The sequence below is a fragment of the Cebidichthys violaceus genome, unplaced genomic scaffold (genome assembly GCF_023349555.1).
Source record: "Cebidichthys violaceus isolate CVI_PGR_0920_01 unplaced genomic scaffold, fCebVio1.0.p SCAF_6, whole genome shotgun sequence".
Lineage (NCBI taxonomy): Eukaryota > Metazoa > Chordata > Actinopteri > Perciformes > Stichaeidae > Cebidichthys > Cebidichthys violaceus.
In genome coordinates, this window is record NW_027176816.1 from 18,403,160 (window position 1) to 18,428,734 (window position 25,575).

Sequence of the window (25,575 nt, forward strand, 5' to 3'; positions counted from 1 at the left end):
AGACGGAACCTCCAGTTCCAGCCGCCTCCGAGTCGCAGCGACCTCGAGTTCCCGCCGCCGGGCTAGCATCCTGTTCCCCGGAGGCCCGACTCCGAGTCCGGTCCGCCTGAGCACCTGTGTCCGGAGCAAGTTCGGCAGTTCAGCCGTACAGTACTTAAACAAATATACTTAGTTACATTCCACCACTGATCGTAATATTTACTCTTACCACTCGCAGCTTATCAAAACCATACAATTTAGTTTTTAACTACACACACTGACAGATCCTTGTATTCATTCAAGGCACAAACACATTTTTGATTTAATTTATTAAGGTGACAATTTCTATATTACACATCTTTCATGTACATCAGCAATTAAACAGGAAAAAGAAAATATATTGTTACCATAAACCTCTTAAACCTTTCTTTTACAAAAGAAAAATTTGTTATTGACACCATTTACAAGTTGTTTTCATATACAGGAGAGTGACAGTGGTTTAGTTGCACATGGAGGATTCTGGGGAAACAACATAAAAGCGGTGAAATATGATATTCACACGTTTGCTTAACTTCTATATCCCTGGGATTTTAATTTGTGATCGACCCAGAACAAGATTAAAACAATACTCTGCAAAAATGTAAATAGGCAACTTCACCTATCATCTTTTAATCACGATACATTCGTCATATTACACTGATTTTGTCTCAGTAGTTGTTATCCCAGCTGAAGTCACAACTAGCCATCGAAAAAAAAGGCCGCGTGTCATCAGCTCAAGTCTTTTAGCTTTTCCACGCCGGTGCAGTTTCTTCAATAGAACTTATCAAACTCCTCGTGGTCTTACTTCTCCACAGCAGGGCCAATAAGGACCGACCAGGACCAGAGTCCAGAGTATCAATGTGACCATAAAGCCCACATGGTCAATAATCTCTTGTGAGCATCAAGTTGGTAAAAAGGATACCCGATGCCTGAAGGAGGAAATAAGGCAACCTGAGGGCTAATGACAAACATCTCACCACACGTGTGGAAAACAAAGAGCCTAGAGTTAGGAACAACCAGGACTGGACACCCCACAAGCCGAAGAAGAGAGAGTGGAGGGATATCTTTTTTTTTAAAGTGCTGTGCTTTGTCAGGTCAACAACTCCTGCATGTTCCTCAGTAACCACACCTGTCTTTTCAGTGTGTGTAATTATGCAATTTAAAAGGATACTTCAAAATGAGCAACCATCCACCTGGTGTTTTATTTTTACAAGGATGACTCATATTCAAATTATTCATATCTTGAACACATCTTCGAAATTAAAAGCATAGCCATGTGTATAATGTCACCGTGTTTCAGACATCATAAACCGCTGGCTCTAGAGAGGGCCTTACGTGTTTTTTTTTTAACGGTACCTGAAGGCCACCGTAGTTTTCCGACACGCTTGATAAGGGAGGGGTATTCACAGTTGGTTGTAATCTGCTACCTCACCACTAGATGCTGCTAAATCCTAAACACTGCTCCTTTAAGTGTACACAATAAAAAATGGGGGGAGTTTAACACCTGCATCTTTTTTTTCCCCCAGTAATTTCTAAAAATGTTATTTATTTCTCTTAATGTATTTTGTTGTTGACAGGGGCAACAAGAGTTACAATGAGGTTATCACTAACACCTTCCTTCAAATGCTACATGTGTATGAGGAGCTACTTGCACTATATCTTCTGAAAAGTATGCATTCAAAATGTCATTAAAGATATTACCCAAACACAACTATTGCTTTTGGTTTGACTTGCATTTTGGTGTTTTTCACTTGTTTTTTTTGAAGGTTTCTTTTTTAAGTCAAGTACTCAATACACTGAAGTCCTCTTAAAATACGTACTTCAACCCCATTGGATTTCCTCAGGATCCTGTTTTTCACAAGACCCCCCCCCCCCCCATGAAAGTGTGTTTGAAGCTTATACAAAGAGGAATAACTTTATTCTCCCATTCCCCATCACAGTTTACAAACTCTGTCCCTATAAAACTAGGGTCAGTTTAAGTTCTGTTGAAGTCCTCCACATTTCCCACCACTAGAATGAATGGAGGCTACAATACTTTGAAAATTATTGAGTGATTCACACATCAAATACAACAGAACCAGGAACAGAAAAGGGGCTTCTCTCGTTACGTATATATCAGGCATTTCGACCCAAATCTCTTTGCAGAACCAAGATTGTCTGTTATTTAAGCATTAATTTGGGGAGCACGCTGTAAATATCATTACGGCGTAGCTGTCGTTTACTATTCTCACATACCGTCCACTAAAGATCCACTTTAGCCATGAGTAGAGAAGCTTGAGGATAGGATGGAGAATGACAATGATGATGCTTAAAAACAAGTGGATGAAAAAAAAAAAAAAAAATCTTAGAGCAACAAAATTTGCTTTTTTTAGTAAAAAAAAAAATCAACCCCGTTTTTTGGAAAAAGCGCACCCTCTCAATCATGCCTTACATTTACCAGTTGCTTTAATGCAGAGAAACTTAAAAAGAAGAAATCAGGTCGTCAAAGACACTTTGACGAGACACTCCTGTTAGAACCCGTGACCCTTCCAGTTGAACACTGGTGGTCTTTATTCCTTCGCACTCCTTCACCCGCTATTGGAACCTCTCCTGGTTTCCCCTCACTCCTGTCCGAAGCCTTCCGTCTCCTCGATGGCAAACATCAGCTTCTCCTTCATTTGCTCGTAGCTCTTGTAGGGGGGCAAGTCCAGTCTGTTGAAGCTAGGAGGGTTGAAACGCATTGGTTCAGCCTGGTATTGGACTCATTCTCCTCTGGCGGTGTTTGTGTATATTGGTGTATGTTCTGGTATAGTTTGCGTGAACTCACCACGTGTGACTTCTGGGGAGCCAGTTTTCTTTCCCCACCTTCTCGATACAGAACTTCTGGGGACCGTTGCTTCCTGTAAAGTGGAGCGCAGGTCAGTCGGAGCGAGAGTAATCGCGGACAACTCAACGCTACCGTCGCGAGACAGTGACAAGGAACTGGGACAAAAACCAATCTGTTCACACGGATGCATAGCTTTACAATCTCAGTGAGAAACTAATAGAACAAGGTAGAAACACTAGAAGTACTGAATAAACAGAAGACAGCAACAAAAGACACAAATGAAGAATAGGTTCAGAAAAAGACATAACCATCCGCACTCTGGTCTCGATGCATATTTCATGGGTATAAATTGATGTAATTATTACCCATAAGGTCGGCGAAGCCTCCTACAGGCAGGCGACAGGTACCGGTGACAAACTGCAGCAGCCTCATCCTCTTCTCATTGTCCATCTCCTTTATGAACTGCAGAACAAAGTGGCGTCATTCAACAGGGTCATCAATAAAAGGACTATGAAATATTTTTCTTTGTTTTTGTTTTTTGCAAAAAACAACAAAAAGGTGACTTTTATTTGTGCTGCAAAACACAGTTCACACATTTAAATCTTAGTTGGGTTTCTTCTTGGACTTGTTGGGTACAGATTCACAAACAAGTATCCCCACAAACGACTGATTGACTTTTAATTGCAATGATTTGAAAACATCCTACCACCCAAAAAATTAAACCGTCAATGTGCAATTACATAAGCTGATAATAATGAGTCATTATCATAAAATAATAAGGCTAACAACACAGACCTATCAGGTCATTAAACGTATATTTCTCATTTCCTTTATGTCTCTGGACGTTAAAGTAAAAGGTTTAAAAGGCGACGGCTTCAGATGCACACCGACCTGCCAGAACCACAAGATCTGTTTGCTGCTTCGAGCGTAGTGTCTGTAGATGGTGTTTCTTTGCCAGTCTGCAAGGTCGATCTCCTGCATACCACACAGCATCACCTGCAACGGGACACAAGTTATTAACATCAAAAGATTAAGTTAATTTTTTATACATTTTAATCAGCTCTCAATCAGATCTTTCTACAACGCAAATTCAATTTACAGCACCGTATGTGCAGAGCTCTCTTTCCCATAACACATCATGTGTCCCATAAATGACCATCCATACCTCGAGCTCTTTAGCATCAAAGTACTGCAGGTACTGCTGAGGGAGGACCTCGTTGAAGCCTTCAAAGAAAGCCTGCGTCTGCTCCTCCACTCCTCTGGACATCCTCCACTCTGCTACCAGCCTGCAGGGGGCGACAGAGGCAAACAGTCACACGTTACACTCCACCTCGTCAAACGATACAGAAGCACTACGTGCTGCATTATAGCCTGAGGATTCACAGAGTGAAACCAACCCGACATGTAATCTACTGCGTGAGTTATTGTGTGGACCAATCAAAATGACAGAATCATATCAACAATGCACCTGATGTACTCCTCCTTGTTCTCCTCGGTGACCAGGAGGTCTCCTCCTCCCGTTTTCAGCTCATGGGTGGAGATTTCTCCCAGGATTTCTTTGTCAACGGAGAAGAACATCTCCAGACCACACTCCTCGATGTCGTTGTCCCTGAAGAGCAGCACCGACAATTACAGCAGCACTGTAACGCACGTCATCGCTTCGTACAACGTCCCACACTACAAACTGGGTGTTTGACAGCGATAACTTCATTTTTGTGTTGAAGTTGAAGCCCTCACTGAAACTATCTGTATTTACTATGCCAGTCTTGCTATTGCTCGTTTTCTGTTTGAAAAGTATGCTGTGAAGTTGAGTCTCTGTTTAAAAAAAAAGATATATAAGTAGTTTTAAATTTCCTCACCGTGGGACTAATAAGGGATTATCTCATGGGGGGGGGGCACTGCAGCTACTAAACATACTGTTTTTCATTGAACTATGGGCTTTATTTCAGGCGTGTTTCCATCCTCTTCATCTGAAATTCATCAGCAGTGACTTTTCTACAAATAGACTTGGTTGTAGAGTCTGAATCACATGGTAGACTTGACTCAAACACACTCAAAAGGCTCAAAACTTGACCTGGATAAACCACGGTGAGACATCAAGAAATGAGAGCATCCACAAACACAACACATACATACATTTAGGGAAGATTAAAAACTATATGTCAGATACCTAAGTTAACTTTTAAGTCAAGCATGAAACACAAAACCATTTTGGAACCTGAGATACGCAACAACGTGAACACACGTACTATCTAATACCGGCAGTTATTTCACGATTAACCGCAGAATAAGGTCTATCTGGTTGAACTTGCCGCAAAAACACTGCTGTCCACGTGGCTCTCTGTACTCACTTGATCCACATGAGGGAGTTGTAGAACTCCGGGTCTATTGACTCCAGGTCTTTGAGGGCCAGCGGCTTGTTCAGCATGCGCTTGTAAAATGGCAGTGAGAAACCAGTGTCGATGAACTTGCCGTGGAAAAGAGCCTGAGGGGACGGAAACACACACACACACACACACACACACACACACACACACACACACACACACACACACACACACACACACACACACACACACACACACACACACACACACACACACACACACACACACACCGCTTACTTGTTGTACTCTGTATAGCCCATACCTACTCTTAAGATGATCTTTCTTGCCATACCATGTGACATAAATAAACACATTTAAAAAAAAAAAAAAAGAAGACAAACCATGGCGATGAAGCGTCCTATGAACTTGAAATACTTGAGGTGGTCAGGGTTGATGTAGGAGGCGGGGTTGATCTGGAGACAGTAGTTATCTTTCCCGGCGTATTCAAACAGGCAGTACATGGGGTTCAAAACTTCATGGGACAACAGGAAGAACCACTCCCTGAAAGAGAGGACAGCACAGAGGTGAGGAAAAGTACCACATAGCTAACAGCTGATAGGGAGAGTTCCCTTCAGTGCAGACTTACAGAAACAGTAGGAACACAATTCAGAGAAAGCGTGTTACAACATTTCAGAAATAACCCTCTCAGAGAAGTAAGGAGACTTTTGCTGTAGAGGATTTGTTTGTTTTTTTTAAAACTTGCCTGGCAACGCCTCCGTAGTCGAGGCCTTCTTCTCCTGGGAAGATGATCCATAGCCTCCTTCGCAGATCTTGAGCGTTGAAGCTCATGATCTAAAATACAGACAACGTATCGATCATTGGCCGGATAAGAGTTTGGCTTCATCGCCGAAGTAATCATCTGTGTAATAGAAGCACACTCCGCTGCGCTTCTATTACACAGATTTATCATTTCCACTATAAAAGTGTAACGAACAAGGCAACATCACTTTAGCTAGAGGTAGAGCAGGTGAGGCGCGTCTTCTAAACATCAGTGCTCTGTGTGACTGCGGTGCTGGGGCGCTGTACCTGTGTGAAGGAGTCCTCAAACAAGGTTTTCCTGGTTACGGTGATCTTGATGTGTTGAGGCATCGCCAGTTGCTGGAGGAAAAGGGGAAAGCATCACCGGGCATTCAGTCATCGTGTGCGCTTTCAGCTGTGACATGACATGTGACCTACTGTTACTGCACAGTGTACAGGCACCATACTGGGACTGGATCGGGCAATTAGGCGCAACAATGTCAAGACTCAAAGTGTCCTTCAATGTAACATCCAACAGCTCAAAATAGCTCCTTCTAAATAACGCAGGAAAGCTTTGTTTATACTGCGAGCATGACCGGATACCTTTATACTCTAAGCGCTGCATTATTCTCCCAAACACCAGAGGGCGTTAAAACAAAAACGAACTGTGAAGAATCAAAGAGACAACGAGTGTAACCCAGAGATAAGCCCATAGACTGTAGGTGTTACGGTATTTCTTTACTTAGTATATATTTCTACTCAGTATATTGTATTCATGCATGAGTAATTTTGCTCTGAACTTTGTTTAACTTCACCGTGTCTCTGTTGTGCAGGAGAAGAATTCTCCCTTGCCTGTTCACAAAGATAACTAACTGTGTTGTATGAGAATGTTCCAGCGTCAAGGCCGTCGGGCCGCTTGTTTTGGCTGCTGGCCGTTTGTTTTTCATTGTTGTTCCCATCAGTCTGAGACCAAAAGACTGAGACCAAAAGACTGAGACCAAAAGTCTGAGACCAAAAGTCTGAGACCAAAAGTCTGAGACCAAAAGTCTGAGACCAAAAGACTGAGACCAAAAGTCTGAGACCAAAAGACTGAGACCAAAAGACTGAGACCAAAAGACTGAGACCAAAAGTCTGAGACCAAAAGTCTGAGACCAAAAGACTGAGACCAAAAGTCTGAGACCAAAAGACTGAGACCAAAAGTCTGAGACCAAAAGACTGAGACCAAAAGTCTGAGACCAAAAGTCTGAGACCAAAAGACTGAGACCAAAAGTCTGAGACCAAAAGACTGAGACCAAAAGTCTGAGACCAAAAGACTGAGACCAAAAGTCTGAGACCAAAAGACTGAGACCAAAAGTCTGAGACCAAAAGACTGAGACCAAAAGTCTGAGACCAAAAGACTGAGACCAAAAGTCTGAGACCAACATGTCTGTATCATTGGCCACCGGCCCCCACCTTTGCTCATCCTGTATAAAGAAAGCTTGTTCACTTTGTTCTTGGTTCTTCCTCACTGAGACTGAACACATTCTGCTGTGATGATTGAACCTTCTTTGCACAGAGAATGAATACAAGGCTGAGGAGAGACTGTAATTATCTGAAAACTCATATTCATGAGATGAGACGACTTTTTTCATTACGGGGCTTGTACAAAGGCAATAAAGTAAAGTATTAAAAGCATTAGAAAGAAACCTAGGTTGAATATCCTGCAAACTATTTGATTTGGCTGCAAAATATTTACTGAAATGTAGATTTTTTAAGACCTCTCGTTTCTACAGCGTTAGAAAGACGGATTGGCCTTCACCGTATAATCCCGACATGTAAACAGGGTGAACCGTCACGTGATCGCACCGGCTTCACTACGGCGAGAATGAACTAAACTTAAATAAGCTACTGACGCTCATGGTACTTTTCCCGATGGACGGAGCTAGAAGAGAAACATTCACTCAAGCAGATCTTTACTGAATCGAGCAGTAATCCGGTCAAACTGTGTACTGCTCCAACTCTCACCTGGCACCAGAATCTGAAGTACTGTACTTTGGCTTTGAAGTCTCGGACGTAGGTGATCTGAGGTCCGTTTTCACTGTGAAGGTAAAGAAGCACAGGCAGACTCTTAATGTGTTTTAATACATTAACGCATGATAAATTGTGATCTTAACTTGTTTAACGCTCAATCTGTGATTTTTGATCCCAGGTGCTTAAACGGAGTGTGAAAACAAATATATTCAGGCACGCAGTATGAGAAAAATAAAAGTGATTTTTGAACATTAAAGCATGTAAACATGTTCCAGTAGAAAACCATGATAGAAGAGCATAACAAGTCTCCTTTAAGTTCCTGTCATTTCATATCGTCACATTCGTATTCCCATTCACCAAACTGGTTTTTCCACCGCCGGAACCAAAGCCAAGAAACAACTCTCAAGTTATGTTATGCTCACAAGTAATTGCCATGACTCAACTGAGGTGTTACATCCGTGAGAATGACAGACAGAATGACGAGGTGACTAGGTGACCCATCAGTCACGTCAGGATAACCCGTCACAAGTTCTAAAAATAGCGAGAGTTCAGCGACAGTGACTCACTGAGTAAACAGAACTACCTCGTAGAACAGAGCTACCTGTTGCTGTTTGTTCACGAATGTGTCAAACACAAGGGATATACTTTAGCTTGATGGACAGTTGGAAAAGAAATGACCATCCCAATTAGCATCAAGTCAATATTTTCGTCTTAACACAAAGCTTCATATTAGGCTCCGACGCGTTGGTTTGCTCTGACTGAAACACACATCAGTCAGTTATTTCTGGCATGCAGAAGTGCTGGAAAGACGACAGGCGGAGTGGTTTTGACGGTCACCTCTTGCAAAATGTATCCAAGACACAGAATAGTTAAAAGGAGCTACTAGTATGTTACACTGTGTTTTTTTTAAAATCACCCAAAAGTGAAGATTCCACCCATAATCCATCCCAGTTATCTAGTGACACCTCTGAACTTTCGTTCTTCGTTTCAACCTCTTGCTGCACTTCTATTGGTTGTAGCTCTATCTAATTGGGTTGAGAGGCCTTTTGGTCATCAAGGTTACTTGATGCCTCTCGAAGCGACAAAGTAATACCGTTATGTGACTCTCAAGCTTTTTGAGGAAGTAGAAAACCAATCGGTGGAGGACGTACAGTGAGGATTTTCCAGTGCGAGGGTCGATGTAGGTGGTCGTTCTCCTGTTGTGGTCTACAAAGTAGGGAATACCGTCTACGGTGAACCTCATCTCCCAGCCCTCTGGGAGAGGCTTGTCATTCATCAAACTGAAAAAAAAAAAAAATGTAGATAAGACATTTAAGTCGTCAAGTTTAGTGACAACTTGTTTCAGGAGAAGCTAAAATGATACAGCAAACAAAAGCAACGTCATATGAAAGTATCAGAAAGGACAACGGTGGAACACGTAAACTGACCCCTGTGTTCGTGGGTCCTCCCACTGTGTTGCTCGCGTAGGGTGATGTACAAAATAAACTCTGCCATTGGAGTCCGTTCTCTTCTCTGAAAAGACACGGTGACATATTGATTATTTTACTTATATGCACTGGAAAAAAAAAAAAAGACCATTTTGGGTGCACACAAAAACCTTAAACTTCCTTTCAAAGTTCTTTAACTTATTCACTTGAAGACATTGGGGGTTTGGATGGACATTAGGATTTCCTCCAGGTCAACTGTAGTAGCCTTGATCAATGTGCTCTAGCCTCTATACAAAATCAAGCTGGCAAGCAAACCCAGAAGTAGCTCAAGGTCCACTTTCAGTCGAAAGGTCCCAGCAGAGGAGAATGAAATTGTGTAACAGACAGATTAGTCAGCAGATCTGCAGACTTGTTGGTCGAAAGAAAAGCGACAAACAGCGGAGCGTCTTTTTGTGCTCGTTCATTTGTAGCTTGAGCACAAAGCCATGCAAATTCACATTAAAAGTACAGTATTGAAAGCGTTATGTTTAGCCATCTTGTAGATGACATCACACTCTGGTTTACGTGTGAAGCGGGCCAACTTGTCTTAAAGGAAGTCCGCTACAACCGTGTTGCTATCGGAGCTCACAGTTGAAAACTACTTATCTTATAAGTTAATAAGTTATTGATTAAGTTAATCAAAAGTAATGGGGAGTGCTTTGACACACACATTAGTACTTTCAAATAAACCCAGTTAAAGTCTACACTGCTAGATGAACGGTTAATGTTCACCGTCGCAGGTTAAATGAGGTCTCCGAAGCCTGGGAAAGCCGAAAAAACAGATCTTACCCCATCCGTGTGGCAGAGGCCCGAGAGGATCAAACTCCTTATTCTGAGCGGCTGACACCGGGTCTTGTAGCTACACAGCAAAGAACCAGAATAATTTGTATGGATCAGAAAGCAATCAACGGACAACTACAGTGTTGTGTGATTCGATGCACAAACAAAAGAATGGAGTAACTTTGGTTATCAGCTCCAACCAAGTGACATCTTGTAGCCAGTTTCTAGTTTGACATCAACCATAACGTCACAAATACACACATGTTGCTGCAGACAAGGTCAATACTTTAACTCAATTCTAACTTTGTGAACAGAAACTGGCTTTCAGTGTGCATTGAAACCAGTACATGTCTTGAAACATCGGCATTACGCAAAGCTTTCTAACTTGCAAAACTTATTCTCAGCAACAGTTTCAAACACGTAACCCCACGAACTCATGCAGATGACGCATTGCCGTTTCATCACAGGAGAAACCAGAGGGCTGGTTTGCAGCGATAGCCGCCATTTCCGCCACACAGTATCGCACGACGAAGAGGAAGCCTCACCCCGAATATGAACCTCTGGTTGAACTGCTGCATGGCTCCCTGTAGCTGGCTGCGCTGGTGCTGCCACTGCTCGTAGTTACGCACCGTCTCCATTGTGGGGCGCTGCCACGTGGTGGTTCGCGTCATGTGATCGACAAAGTAGACCCGCCCCATCTGGTCGACGCGGCGCTCCCAGCTACGGACAAATGAAATGAAGGGATGACAGAGGGAGGGAAGTTAAGAGTGAGTACGACCAAATGCATTGTGGGTATCCTTGACAAAAAAAAAAAAAATCGCATACTTTTTCTTTTTTACGTTTTAGCACCTACAGCAGCTGCCCTTACATAGGACGTACTGTTGCATTCAATGAGGAGATAGTCCTTCTTCATAACGTGGCACGTTAAACGTCGACTCTCTTACTCACATATCTGCTGCTCAAAGGATTGTGGGTCAGACTAGTCAGAGAAGCAGACTGCAAAATGTGATATGGAAAGCTATGTAATAATTCTATGTAATACAACGTCCGAGTATATTTATGGTAGTTTGGGTGTTGGAAAGCACAGTTAGATACACATTGGACCAGACTATTTAGTATGCCAGAAAAATATTTAGTACGTCCCAATACATTGGTATGCCAAAAATACCAGGATGCCCGACTGCATCCGCTCGCATTTTGCATTTTTATACATGCCGACATGCTTTCTCTGGCTACTCCGACCCACAATCCTCTGCGGAGCGGGTACGCGAGCAAGAGGGTCAAAGTTCAAAGTGCCAATGTTATGAAGTGGTATGTGGCAATTAAATGCTGAATGCAACAGCGCGTTCTTTGTGAGGGCGGCTGCAGTGTGGACTAAAAGAATAAAAGTGTGCGATGTGGAACAACAGCTCACGTTCGTTAACTAGCGCTCTGCTTCCCTGGCTTTCACAGGCGCATCGCTACATTTGTTGGCGTACTGCTGCAACCAACTGTAGCATGTATCCATCATCATCATCATCATCATCATCATCATCATCAGTTCGGATGATGACGAGGTTTGGCTAACAAAACTGCTCGTTTAGATGAATTGTGTAGAAAATGTCCAAGTTGGTGGAACACAGGGACAGTGGACAGCAGCTACTGTAATTAACAGTGCATGTAAATAACATAGCCGGTATCCAGTAACCCTCTATTTTAAGATGGAGAGAACCTCTCATTTGACCTACAAAGTAGATTCTATTCTATAAATAGAATCCAATAAACTTCAAAAACGAAAGAACCATCTGTGTTTAAGAAAAGACAGATCAAAAGGGAAGGACTTTTTTTTTCTTTTTCTTTTTTTTACCCAGGGGGCAGCGGTTCAGGGCGCTCCCACGACGTTCTCTTTTCCACGTGATCGACAAAATACAGCCTGCCGTTGTGGTCCACCCTCTGCTCCCATCTAGGTGAAACAAAGGCAATAAAAGAGAGGACATTGGGTAACGGTGCACGGCCCCAGCCATTTAGGTGACATATGGATTCATAACAGCTTTCACAACATGAGTCACCCGACGACAGAGGCGGACAAATAGCCGGCGGAGGTCACGATGCCGTCACAATGACGACAGTGAAACGGCTCAACTAGGGTATTCAAGGAATTACAGTCTGAATGGAAACAAAAAGGGAGACAAAATGAAAGCAGCGATGGCCGTGTGAGTTAGTCACAACCACATAATGATCAGACACACCTGTGTGGTTTTCACATGTCACTCTTTCTTATTAATAATGATATGCTTGTCTCTTGCGCTTGCTCCCATACATGGTGTGTTGTTTTTCTGTTTTAGAACTCTCCTTATGGATTTCAGGGAAGGTTTGATGTCATATCTAAAACCAAACCAACCAGTATTCCCACAATCGTCACGTCATTTGTGGGAACCGTCTGAGTGCTGATTGGTGCGATGATTGTCTGACTGCTGGCTGTGCAACAACCTGCCTGTCGGGGAAGATTCACACATCCTCGTGTTCTTAAAGCAGAGGGACGCCGTTTGTTTTTGGGAAAAAATTGTATGATAACCTATCAGCATATTTTAATTCAAGTGGGTACCCAAGGGTAGGCAGTTTTCTGGAAAAGGCAAAAAAAAAAAAAATTTGAAAATCCTGCCTCTCTTCTCTCTGTCTTAAGCCCCTCCCACCAGATGAGCAAGGGCACAGTAACCTGTACAAGAGCCAGTCACTTCAAACATCATTTCTATTGTGATTCTGATGCCGTTATATTATATATATTATATTTTTTCTTTGAGAATGTTCTCTTTTCAAATTTCAGTTTCAGAGATGGAGAGAAAATTGGCTAAACTGCAGAGATAGAGAGAAAATGATACTAGCTGCTGTAGCCACACACCAGCCGCAGCTGTGAGAAGAAAGCTCAACCATTAGCAACATGTTCTCTCCTCTCTGAGACACTTTGTCGATACTGTCAGACTCTCTTTTTTGTTAAGTCGGTCTTCCTTTATTGGGGTTGTGATTGGACAAAATCTCTCGTCATGGGCTAGATTTTCTAAAGGCTGAAAACTGAGCCAAGAGGAGGTGCAGAAGTCTAGATTTCTCTCGCTTGATCTTACAAAAGGGATATTAAGGAATTTTTGCCCTATGATGCTAAAAACATACCGTCTACCCCACCTTTAATGTGCCCACACGTCTATTTATCCAAACAGTGCCTCAGGATTTAACTTTGCCGCGTTGCTGCATCATTGTTGGGGTGAAGTAAATGTTATCCCAGAGTTTGAGACACGACTTTTGGCTCAAGGATGACCCACTTTCTTTGCAACACACTAATCCTCGGCTGAGTGCTTAATTGATTTTTTCCTGTTTCTGTAACTTGCTCTCCCATCTTTGTCTCAATTCATTACACAACGCAGCAAAACACATAATCAGTTGTTTGGATTGGGCACTATAACACTACTACCGCTTAGCATGACTTTAGGAGATCAGATAATACTGCTAACTCTCATATTTATGACAACTTAAACTTGACGGTTGGGTCAAAAAATTAAATAAATATCGTTCTGATTATTCTTTAATAAAACAACCTCCCACAGTTCTTCTGGAAAGATTGCTTACCCGGGGGGCAACGGCCCGGCGTTGGCGGCGGGGACCCTTGGAGTGACAGCGGTGACAGCAGGGGGGGCAGCAGGGGGGGCAGCAGGGGGGGCAGCAGGGGTGACAGCACAGGGGACAGCAGGGGGGACGCTGCTGGTCGGCTGTCTGGTTGCCGTGGCTCCAGAGCTGGAGGCTGACGCGGCGTTCCTGTCGGAGCCCGCCAACGGACTCGATTCTGGGGCTGTCGAGGGTCCCGAGGCCGGGGTTCGCACCGGCGTGTCAGAACCCGACTGGCCGTCGCTGCCGTCAGCTGGTGCAGAGCCGTTGCTGGAAGGCGCTGAGGGACGAATCAGACGTCACAGAGTTAAACCTCAAGATCCTTAGACTAGGGGAGCAGAAACACCGGTAGATGTAATGAAAGACACATTTTTCTCCTTTTTGACCCTCCTCCAGTAAATGGCTGACCTGGCGAAGAGGTGGGTCTGCGTGGGGTTGGAGGTGGAGGTCTGGAGGGCCTGGGTGGTCGGAGGGGCTTCGATGACACCGAGGGAGACCCCGAGTTGCTCGCAGACCTCCGGCCACTGGGAGAAGACCTGTGCTCTACGCCGTCCACCGCTGGGGAGCTGTCTCGACTCCCCCTGTGAAGAAGAAGAAGAAGAAGAAGAAGGTTTGACGGAGATAAATAAAGCAGAAACCAGAAATGTGACACGAGTGAAACTCGACTGAAGATGGAAACGGCTGCTGTACCTTACGGCATGATCCCCGTTGGGTTGCGAATTCCCATTTGATGTACCTGAAGCGAAAAACACAGGACATAAATGAAGCAGAAAGCAGCTGTTCACACATAACAAAAAACAGACAAAGTAAAACACTGAACCGACAAAAACATTCATAAATCTGTTGAGTTCGCATTTTTTTTTAGCTCAACAAGCACAGTGAAATAACACTTAAAATGACAAATAAACCTTAAAAAAAAAACAGGCTTAAACAGGCTTTTGATGTAAACTCTCCCGTGACTCACTGTGATGGTCGGACTCGGCCGCGGCGAACGCCTCCGAGTCGACGGTCATGCCGTCCAGGCAGACGGACAGGTCTCCCACCACATCCGACTGGTCTCGGTCTGCACACAGCTGCAAGCTCTGCACCACCTCAGAGACTGCATTGAGACGACGACAACAGGAGACGGGTCAACTGAAAACGTATCGCTCGATCGCTGCAGAGTTGGATTCTCTCTCCGAACTTCGTCAAAGTCAAACCGGCAGTTTAAAAAACTAAAACTTGTTAACTTCAAACGATCAGCTGCCTATAAACGTCATGTCCTGGCAACTTGGGGATCGCAGAAAAAAAATGTATCGTATATTTTTAGTAATAATACCAGTAGTCTTTTACACCGTTAGATCTGCTGGTCCTGTTCAGGCTGAACGTTGTTCTTGCTCGTGTTCACATCTACAAGTGATGTTTAATTACAGATGTGGTGATCGGTGTGTATTTTCCTGCTCTGTCATGGAACACCAATCAGCTGTTTGGCATGGGATTTGTATCTAGAGTTCTCCATCATTAGCGCTGCTGGACGGCCTCCATGCATATAAGATGACCAGGAATAGATTCTTTATGAGAAACAAAACCAAAGCTGTGAAAAAGTCAGATACCACATGTGTTAAATGCGTTGAAATACTTTCTGTATCTTTAAAAGAGGCCTAAATAGCGTCAAGCCTTTCCATTACGGTAAAACTTTATAGTTTCTTCTTCTTTGTCATCAAGGCTTACCACAAAAGACACAGATAGGTCTCCTCCAAAACCTCTGGTGTGCACAAAGTGATGTATTTGACATTTCTGGAAACAGCATTTCAAACAGCCGTTTGAACACTGAGCTACCGTTTCTGTTTGATGGTGTCATCTTCACAATGTCCCTCCCCCTGAGCTCAAACAGAGGCTGCTTGTAGTCTAGCTTGTGTCCTGTGCCATTGATCTCAGCTTAAGTAGGGAAGAGCCGGTACAGGTTTGGTTGGTGTAAACAGCTGCACACACCGATAGTTGAAACTGGGCCACGCTCATCCAGGAGGATTTAGAAAAAGTCAGCAAATTTGGTTGAAAATGTATTTCTAAAACAATGCTTGTGTACAGATGACGCAGACTCTTAAAAGAATAGTTGAAGTAACAACTCGTGTGTGTGTGTGTGTGTGTGTGTGTGTGTGTGTGTGTGTGTGTGTGTGTGTGTGCGTCATACACCCACTTTTCATGTCGTTGGACTTGAGCGTGTCACTGACGTCCAGCGTGGCCATGCCCAGCAACACGTCGGACTTCAGGGTCTGGTGGCTCCACACGCGAAACACCAGCTTGCTGAACGGAGTCACAATCCTGTTGAAACAAAGGAAGCATTGATACTTTCGGATGACGGACGTCCACGGAAGGATCCGATTTCAGAAGGTCCTCAACTTCGCCGACCGTTTTCATCGATGTTTCAAAACGGGAACGGCGGCAGAATCCGAGTCACGGCTCCGACCACCCGACGTGTGCGTCCAATTTTTACGGGCATTTCCTTTAAGTTATATTGTGAAACTAAGCGGCGATTCAAAGTTAACTTCAGCAGGTTTCTCAGACGCATTAGTCCTTTTCGGCAGGCGACGCACCACTGTGTTGACCATCCATCAGCCAACTGTGGCTGTGAGAGCGGCTAAAGTCTTTATCTGGATGTGAAAGCAACCCACAGACAATGACGTTCAGAGGCTATTCAGGGACAACCAGTGTCCATGACCATCACTATGACAGTTGTTCAGCTAGCAACCGCAGGGGGAAAAAATAAATAAACACCTGCGGGCACAGGTCCGATTACATCCCATAGTAAACACTTGTTATGTAATAACTAGACCCCCCCCCCCCTCCCCCCCTGTGTGTGGGTGCAAGAGAAACTGTAGAACTCTATATTAAGAAGGTTACTCAGCACAAGATCCTTGACAAGCTAAAAGGAAGAGGACGCGCGTGTGTGTGTGTGTGTGTGTGTGTGTGTGTGTGTGTGTGTGTGTGTGTGTGTGTGTGTGTGTGTGTGTGTGTGAGAGAGAGAGAATATGCTGGACTGCAGGGAGTCACAAGGTGTGCTAAATGTACAGTATAGGTTTAGAACCAGGACTGTGGACACGCTCCCTCACCACTGTGTGACATATTCATAGTAAGTGAGACAGGAGATAGCATATCTTTATATATCTTAAAAACTGCACACACACGCACTATTATCCTGAACTCGCAGAGTAACACTAGAGAGGAAAAAGTCCCGGTGACTCATTCGAAAAACAGAAGTGCTGCAGGCAAAAGCCTCTAGATCAGGATCATATGTTACACCAGCAATCTTATGCAAGAATAATCTTTTTTTTTTTGTATGGTTTGGAGAACCTCCTCAAAGTCCAGACAGTTTTCTGATCTGAATGATGATTCGCTACGGCAAATACTACAGTCAGCAGTATTTCTTTTTTTCCACGATAATGCTTCTTCCTCAAAGAAAACCACCCAAATAAAAACACCGGTTTCACTAATGGTTTAACTCAACGAGCCGATAATACACCAGCACCGCCAATGGACGCGTTGGTACGTTTGAGCTGAGCCTCACCCAGCTGCACAGACGGCCATCGCCAAGCGCCGTTTGCCTGTCTAGGTTTCCTTTACGAGCTTCCAAGGAAATGTGAAGCGCGACAGCATTCCTGGTGAGCAGGTTGAAGTTATAACAGCACTACAAATCCTTAAAAAAAAAAAACTTCAATACTTCTTGTCAATAGTAGAAATGTTGTCATTCAAAAAGTGCAATATCAGGACTTAAACAAAAGAAATGAAGCTTTCGTTTATAACAGTTAGGGTTGTTTTGAGCTGCCTGGAATACCAGCCTGGTGACATTAAACACACCAGGGTGAATTATAATTAGGGTAAGATGTCTATCAAAGCTGACTAAATTGCCTCCAGGATGTTTCCTGTGACCAATCAAACATTAGAATTCCCTCGGTGTGTCCTGTGTGGCATATCCCAGCATGCAGACAGCACAACGTTTGCATCTTTAACACTATTTGACACTATTTGACACGGGTCTGACTGGAGTAAAGCCTCTTTCGATGAGTTGCGACAGAATACTAAAAATTGTGATTATCATAAAGGCGATCGCGTCAAACGGGGCCCGGCGAGAGTTTGACTCACACAGTGAGCGGCTGCTTCCATTTGGGGCTGTGGGTGTTGTTGCACTTCTCCGTTTTCTTGGACTGGCCGTCGACCGTCACCTCCACGTAAGGACTGGGACCGAACCAGTTCTTCCTGTTCTCTTTGAGCTTTGCCGATAGCACTGGAAGAGGGAGAGGGAAAAGGTGCCAGCGGACAGTCGAGTCATGTTGGCGCACAAAGAAAGAGGAAATGGAAAACAATAACTCGGCAACAGCACACAGAAAAAGGGGAACGTGACTGCGACGAAGTCCGTTTAAAGTTCTTACAGTAGCGGCAGACATTTTGACTTGTTACAGTAGAAAAAGCACAGGCGTTACTACATAACACTAACAATGGCTACGTCCTATTCAGTCCCAGTAAGCCCTGACAGATGAAAGTGAACCAGCACACAATAGCAGGACACTGAAATTAGTACAATAGAAATTGAGAAACGGAGGAAGCTCTGTTCTTTTTTTGGAGACTTACCGATGATTTGTAGCTGTGCCTTCATAGGGTAACCGTTGGAAGTGCCCGTCTTGGTGACTCCACTTGCCATGACATAGGGCTGGGGTGAAGGCCTGCAGGGCAGACAGCGCGTCGTTAGGGTGGCGACTAATCACCTCACACGGCTGCAGATTTGCAGCATACAGACGAGGTCGTTTAGATAACCAGCAACATGAAAGACAAGAACTGAAAGGGCTACACCGAATATTGAGAAGCTTCCTTCATAACGTTGACATTTTGAATTCTAAATTAACATTTGAATGCTGTTTTTTTTCCCCCCCATGTCTATTCATTCTGTCTTAACGCGATGTTGCTGCACAGTTGCAGAGAAAGATCAGGTGACACTATATTATTAGTATGATACTATTTGTAGAGTCTCAGTGGTAGCTGCGTAGGATTTATTCTGACTTGTGTGATCCAAACTCTTCCGATGATTCCAGAGCGTTGTAAAACAAAGTTGGACGTCATCATTTCCAATTTTTTTTGGGGATCTAACAAAATATTCAGCTTCAATCCATATTGTTTTTAATGTTTAGCCTTTCAAAAACCACATTTTCACTGCAGTCAAAACAGTTTGTTCTCCTTCACATACTAAGGGAGAAAGAATCCTGTATTAACAGGGCGGTCTAGCAGCAATCTAACAGCACCATGAATTCAGCAAGGCCGAGATCCTCCTTGTGGCACAATTCATTTTATTTAAGTATGATTTTGTTGGTTTTGAAACAAAAGGGAACATAATACACTCTTTCCAAATTATTACTTTCATAGTAATTTACAACAATCAGCTAAAATAATGAAAATAAATCATCCGTTTTATTATCATTTAAAAGTATATAAAAACGTTTTGAAATTAAAACCCATAAAAAGTCCAATCCAAAAAATATACTCTTGCTCTGCTTATATGTAGATGTCAGTAGGAGCGCCACCACTAGTCACAGGAGCGCCACCACTAGTCACAGGAGCACCACCACTAGTCACAAGAGTACCACCACTAGTCACAGGAGTACCACCACTAGTCACAAGAGTACCACCACTAGTCACAAGAGTACCACCACTAGTCACAAGAGCGCCACCACTAGTCACAGGAGTGCCACCACTAGTCACAAGAGTACCACCACTAGTCACAGGAGCACCACCACTAGTCACAGGAGCGCCACCACTAGTCACAGGAGTGCCACCACTAGTCACAAGAGCACCACCACTAGTCACAAGAGCACCACCACTAGTCACAGGAGCGCCACCACTAGTCACAGGAGTGCCACCACTAGTCACAAGAGTACCACCACTAGTCACAGGAGCGCCACCACTAGTCACAGGAGTACCACCACTAGTCACAGGAGCACCACCACTAGTCACAGGAGCACCACCACTAGTCACAGGAGCGCCACCACTAGTCACAGGAGCGCCACCACTAGTCACAAGAGCACCACCACTAGTCACAGGAGTACCACCACTAGTCACAGGAGCGCCACCACTAGTCACAGGAGCGCCACCACTAGTCACAGGAGCACCACCACTAGTCACAGGGGCGCCACCACTAGTCACAGGAGTACCACCACTAGTCACAGGAGCACCACCACTAGTCACAGGAGCACCACCACTAGTGACAGGAGCGCCACCACTAGTCACAGGAGTGCCACCACTAGTCACAGGAGTACCACCACTAGTCACAGGAGTGCCACCACTAGTCACAGGAGTGCCACCACTAGTCACAGGAGTACCACCACTAGTCACAGGAGTGCCACCACTAGTCACAAGAGCACCACCACTAGTCACAGGAGCACCACCACTAGTCACAGGAGCACCACCACTAGTCACAGGAGCACCACCACTAGTGACAGGAGCGCCACCACTAGTCACAGGAGTGCCACCACTAGTCACAGGAGTACCACCACTAGTCACAGGAGTGCCACCACTAGTCACAGGAGTGCCACCACTAGTCACAGGAGTACCACCACTAGTCACAGGAGTGCCACCACTAGTCACAAGAGCACCACCACTAGTCACAGGAGCACCACCACTAGTCACAGGAGTAGTTGACTACATGTGATTTAATATTCATGTATCCATGTACACAGCAAGAATCAACTTTTTGATTCATCTGTGGCTTGTTTGATGCAATACAGTTGGTAATATGGTTTAATCAAAGTCATTTTTGTGTGTGCAGAAAATCCTATCTTAACAACAATGGGTGTTCTCAGGAAATGTGGCTCCGCCCGCTCAGCTCAGCAGCTTCTTGACGGGTGTCGAACGAGTGCCGCTCGCTTGCCGCTGTTGTGACACCTGACTGACGCTTGCCAATGATTAGCCACTCACTGACTAGCCACTCACTGACTAGTCACTGACATGCCACAGTCCTGACACCTGACTGACGCTCGCCATAGACTAGCCACACACTTGCCACTGTCAGTAGTCGCACTCGCTGTCTCTCCATGAATTACATACCACAATTTTTTTTAAACATAGCTTTTTTTTTTTAGGGTGATGACTGTGACGACAGACATTCAAAGCTTAATTTGAACACTTCTATAGAGGATTGATTGCACGTTTTAGACCAATATCCACACAGAAGGGCCGGCCAGCAGGTTTCAACCCGAAAACTCTCCTTGTTGCATCTAAACGACCTCATGTGCATGTCCAACATGTGCACTTGTTTCACAAAAGTGTCCGCCAAATGAATGTAATGTTATAACGCTCTCATCTGGAGCATCACACTTAATAGATGGAGAGGCTACTATTATAAAAACGTCTTCCTGGAATCTATCCTCAACACTAAAACGGTATTTACATCAACTGTTGACATTTGCATTCAGTATACCAAGATAAGAAGAACAGACTGGCTATGCACTGAAAATATAGATCAACTCGCATGAAGTGAAACAAGCCTGTTAACAGTTTCCTTTCATGTGAAACACATAAGACGTTGCATCATTACAGAAGGCAATAAAAGGTGACAAAGGTCAGGCCTGCACACTGTGAACTACTTCCTGTATAAACCAGCCAGCACTGCATTTCACACTTCAGAGAGACTCCAAAATACAGCCTGTGTCTTTGCTCCTGCTCTGTACCTGAGAGCCAAAATACATTGCAAACAAAAAAAAAAATATACAACTGTAAATGCCAGAATGCACAAGGATTACACCTTCATGCTGTCCTGCATGCTATCAACATTTTAGGAACATTCTTTTAAACTAGTAGCTGGAGAGAAAAAAGTCTTGAGCCTCAACAGGAGTCAGGTCCCGTGATCTTTCCTAGGACCTGGTCAGCGCGTCACTGAATGATGCATGTTCCTCACTCCAGTGTGCACATGGCAGAGCAGAAGAAAGTGAGGAGCTCCTGGGTAAACTTTCACTCTGGCTACTGCTTTAGGCTCCGTCAATAATTCATTGCAACTGCTGACTTTGCAGCCTCGCGAGCCGGCCGACTGCGTTTTGAAGACAAGGGTATTCGCTGAATATTAAGCTCGACAGTGGCCTGCCTTGACTTGGATTTTTTTTTTTTAACCAGCTAAATAACGTCATCCACAGGCCAGTAGACTGTGTCCAGGGATTCTGTGGTGATTTGACATTGAAGTTGAGCTCAAATGACACCATTTCCTTGTCCGAGGAGCTCCGAGTGTCGTCTCCAAGAGGATGTTTTACACTTGAACTGCACACTTTGAACAACATCACCTGAACAATGGCGCATACCCCCCCCCCCCCCTCCCCAAACAAACCTTCCTGATGACCGACTTTATCACAAGGGACAAACAGGCTCTTGTATTATGATGCTTCAAGGAAACAGCAGTTAAGAGCCCCGTGTGATAATATTCCCCGTCCATACACGAGTGCAATAACACGTTTTCAAATAAGGAAATTCATGGATTGACCTAAAGTACACCATGACAACAGGCATTTTATGTCATCTAATGATCACAAATTAGGTCTTGGATGGAAAAAAGAAGAAGAAAAAGAAGCAGGTCACGAGATGTTGGGATATGTTGTCAAGGATTATTCATAGTAAAAACATTTCCAATAGCAAGGGTCAACCAGCAGCCACCTATTCAGCCACTGGATGACTAAACATGTGATAGTGCGGGTTAACAGCACCAGACACAAACAAACACAAACACAACGACCCACGCCAAGTTAACGCCTAATACCGACAATAACATCTTTGTCTCTTCAACTTCTTTCCTTTTCGCTGTAAATTCAGCCATTGTGCTGTATCAGCAACATATTTCTGACAGCTGGATCCCTCGGCTCGCGCGAGAATGAGTTCCATCACTTGTATGTAGTTTCTGTTGTTGCTTCGCAGCCGTTTGCATAGAATGGACTATATTGAGTGACGGCTGCTGTATTTACTTCCCAAGACTTGTTTTGTGTGCTTTGACAGAATGTAGCGTCAATGTCACCGTAGCGCGCGCGACACCAGCAAACTACCGGGTATTTAATGGAGTTAGGCGTGCTCTTCTCTCCGCATTAGAACACGTAGCTCAGCGAGAAACAACTCCAATACGTTTAATGCAGACTCAACGAGTAGCCAGCGTGTTTACTGGTCATTGTCAGCAATTGCCTATTTGTAATCATGAACGTTAACCCTCTAAAGTTCCTTTTCGGTACGCTAGACTAACGAATGTTAGTTCACATTACATAACGTTAATATAATCCAATTCGGAACGGATACCGAGCTAACGCTAACTCAGTTAGCCGTCCAGAGAGGAACAGTGTGTCCAGGTTAGCTCACTGCACTGACGCTGAACAGTGTGTTTGTGTACGGCGGCTGTGTGGTCACGGGAGCTGCCGAGTACATGTTGAATGTCAGCTGGTCACCAGTTGTGACAGTCTGCTGCCATCACAGCCCGGCTAACTGCTAGCCTACTAGCTCGTGTCATCATCATGGCTGGCTGGAAATCCCAAAGTCTCACGGCTATGGAAAAACAACCCAAATAGCACCGGTGAGAGACGTAGTCTTCTGGTAATCACTCACCCGAATCCGAGAGAAGGTTGTTAAACCAAACGGGAAACGCCGCAGTGAACTCCGAGCCCTCGGTCTGCGGTATGTTTAGGTTTCAGTCGGCGCTTCACTTCAAGGAAGAATAAACTTCCACCATCTTCGTAAACTCACGTCACGTGATCGAAACAAGGTGGGGCGCACGCTGCTACCCCCTGTGCGCTGTGATTGGACCGGAGTTGGGACAGGATGGGCCAATGGACGCTCGGTAAACACGATGATGCATTCGGGGTCCCTGTTGAAGTATTCTGAAAATCTGAATGATTTTAGGTCCGAGGTATTTTTTTCAATTGCCATGGACGCACATTTCGTTGTGGTCTTCAAGTGAACGAAATACAATAAAGAATTAGCGTCTAAATCGGACTAAACCCCAAATAAATGTTTGCTTTATCAGTGAACATATCATTTGTAGTATCTGGGGAAACAAATATTGCTGATCTTTCCATTGCATCCTGTTGAAAGATTTACAGCGCGAAACAATTTTTTTTAGGATAACCTGACCTATAATTCTTCACTAGAAAAATGAACTTAATGCAACCTCACCAAACTAACTTCATATGCGCTCGCTCAGTCCATTATCTTTACAATCATTGCTGACTTAAAATGGGAAAAAAAAGTAACTGCTATACTTACACGTAAAGGCAGCGTGAACTAAGATATACCTATACTCTATGATTCTGTATTAAACGTGCTATAACACTGGCTAATGTGATTGACATGATACATTCCTGGTATTCTCTCCTGTTTTTAGAATTTGCTATTCATTGTATTGTTAGACACTGTGGTCCAACTGCCACCGACTACAAACAGTAGATGGCATTGTTGTACTTCACAGCAAAATGACCATAGGCTGCTGCTGCTGCTGCTGCTGCTGCTGCAGACAATAATTCCATCATTAGTTTATCTTCAATCGGGACATTGGCAGCTTCATTCAATCAGTCGTTTTTATTAATGACCACACGAGCGCGTTCGGTGGCGTTAGGTTTCGGTCCATCACGGTGGGTAAGCTCATTACAGAAGTCAAAACAAAGACGTCAACATCACATTAGACACATGACTACCAACAGTCATTATTTATACATAACCACAGGACGAAATTGCTTGCTTGAAACAGCTTGCTAAATTATCTAATTATTATATATATTTTGTGTTTCATAACCGACAAAAATATGACATTACATTACAACTGAACACAGTGTTTTGCTGGAATGAAACCCAGGAAGTGATATCACTTTGATTTGCTTTTTGATGTGATGCACATAACGGCTGCTTTTTCATGTTTTTATAATTGTAATTATTTTATTATTCCTATTCTCATTCCTATTCTTCTTCTTATTATTATTATTGCTGTTGTTTTTATTCTTCTTGTAAGCATTGGTTTTAGTATTATTATTATTGATCATATGTAATGCTCTTACGTCCTTACTTTACGGATACTGTGACACAGCTGATCTTTCAAAATACCTTGATTAGGATTTTTTGTGTTTTCATTGTGGGGTAGAATAAAACAAATCCAGCACACATAAACGTCTAATGTCTCGAGCCTCTTGTTAATATAATGCCTGGACCAGCTGTTTTTTGAAACAACGACTGAGCCTCAAGTGTCAAAATATTACACGACCGTTTTCTAGGTCAGACTAACGGAGACGACCCAGATAAGACAGGAAGTTATTCCTCTCCGTCAGAATAAAGGCTTCTAATTTGTCGGAAAAAAATATGAAATATAATGCAGTATATACAGGTCATGTTATATTATTCTTTCCTTAAATCACCAATAATGTTCTCTCTTGCCTTCAACCAGGATTGTGAATCTAACCCATACTGGTGCGGTATCAAGTCTACTAAGCCTCTTTTATTCTGGCTTCCTCAGTGGCTGAACATGCTTCTGGTTAATTGTGAAGACTTTGAATTGGACAATATAATATAATATATGTTTTCTTTTTCTTTTTTTTTAAATGCATTTGCAGTGTCATGAGTATGATCTGACTAAAGTAGAACATGTTTTTCTATTGGTCACTAGCTGTGCTCCAAAAGCTGACTTCGTGTGCTCAATAAATACTTACGCAGCAGCAGCAGCTTACTTCTAAAGTTGGGTCTTTATTGGCGTGCTTTACTTTGAAAG

General features: G+C 43.7%; 1 protein-coding gene across 1 annotated transcript; it reads right to left on the reverse strand.

Moving 5' to 3' along the window:
- Positions 1-291: 291 nt before the first annotated feature.
- Positions 292-23,552, reverse strand: itchb (itchy E3 ubiquitin protein ligase b). Its single transcript, XM_068732521.1, has 24 exons — positions 23,430-23,552; positions 18,444-18,535; positions 17,958-18,099; positions 16,015-16,139; positions 14,803-14,937; positions 14,529-14,574; positions 14,247-14,419; positions 13,803-14,118; positions 12,052-12,147; positions 10,751-10,925; positions 10,215-10,284; positions 9,387-9,471; positions 9,111-9,239; positions 7,954-8,026; positions 6,238-6,309; positions 5,915-6,003; positions 5,553-5,712; positions 5,176-5,309; positions 4,293-4,433; positions 3,990-4,110; positions 3,716-3,820; positions 3,190-3,286; positions 2,825-2,897; positions 292-2,718 (listed from the first exon to the last, which is right to left on the reverse strand). Exons 2-24 carry the CDS (start codon positions 18,511-18,513, stop codon positions 2,619-2,621), a joined length of 2,727 nt encoding a protein of 908 aa, XP_068588622.1. The 5' UTR covers positions 18,514-18,535; positions 23,430-23,552; the 3' UTR covers positions 292-2,618.
- Between the last annotated feature and the right edge of the window lie 2,023 nt (positions 23,553-25,575).

Excerpts from the sequence above, each read along its gene's own strand:
- itchb (XM_068732521.1), bottom strand. The coding sequence starts at position 18,513 with ATGGCAAGTGGAGTCACCAAGACGGGCACTTCCAACGGTTACCCTATG. Across the intron at positions 14,119-14,246 it reads CAGACCCACCTCTTCGCCAG|CGCCTTCCAGCAACGGCTCT; the intron begins GTCAGCCATTTA and ends TTCGTCCCTCAG. Across the intron at positions 9,472-10,214 it reads GCCTCTGCCACACGGATGGG|AGAAGAGAACGGACTCCAAT; the intron begins GTAAGATCTGTT and ends GTGTCTTTTCAG.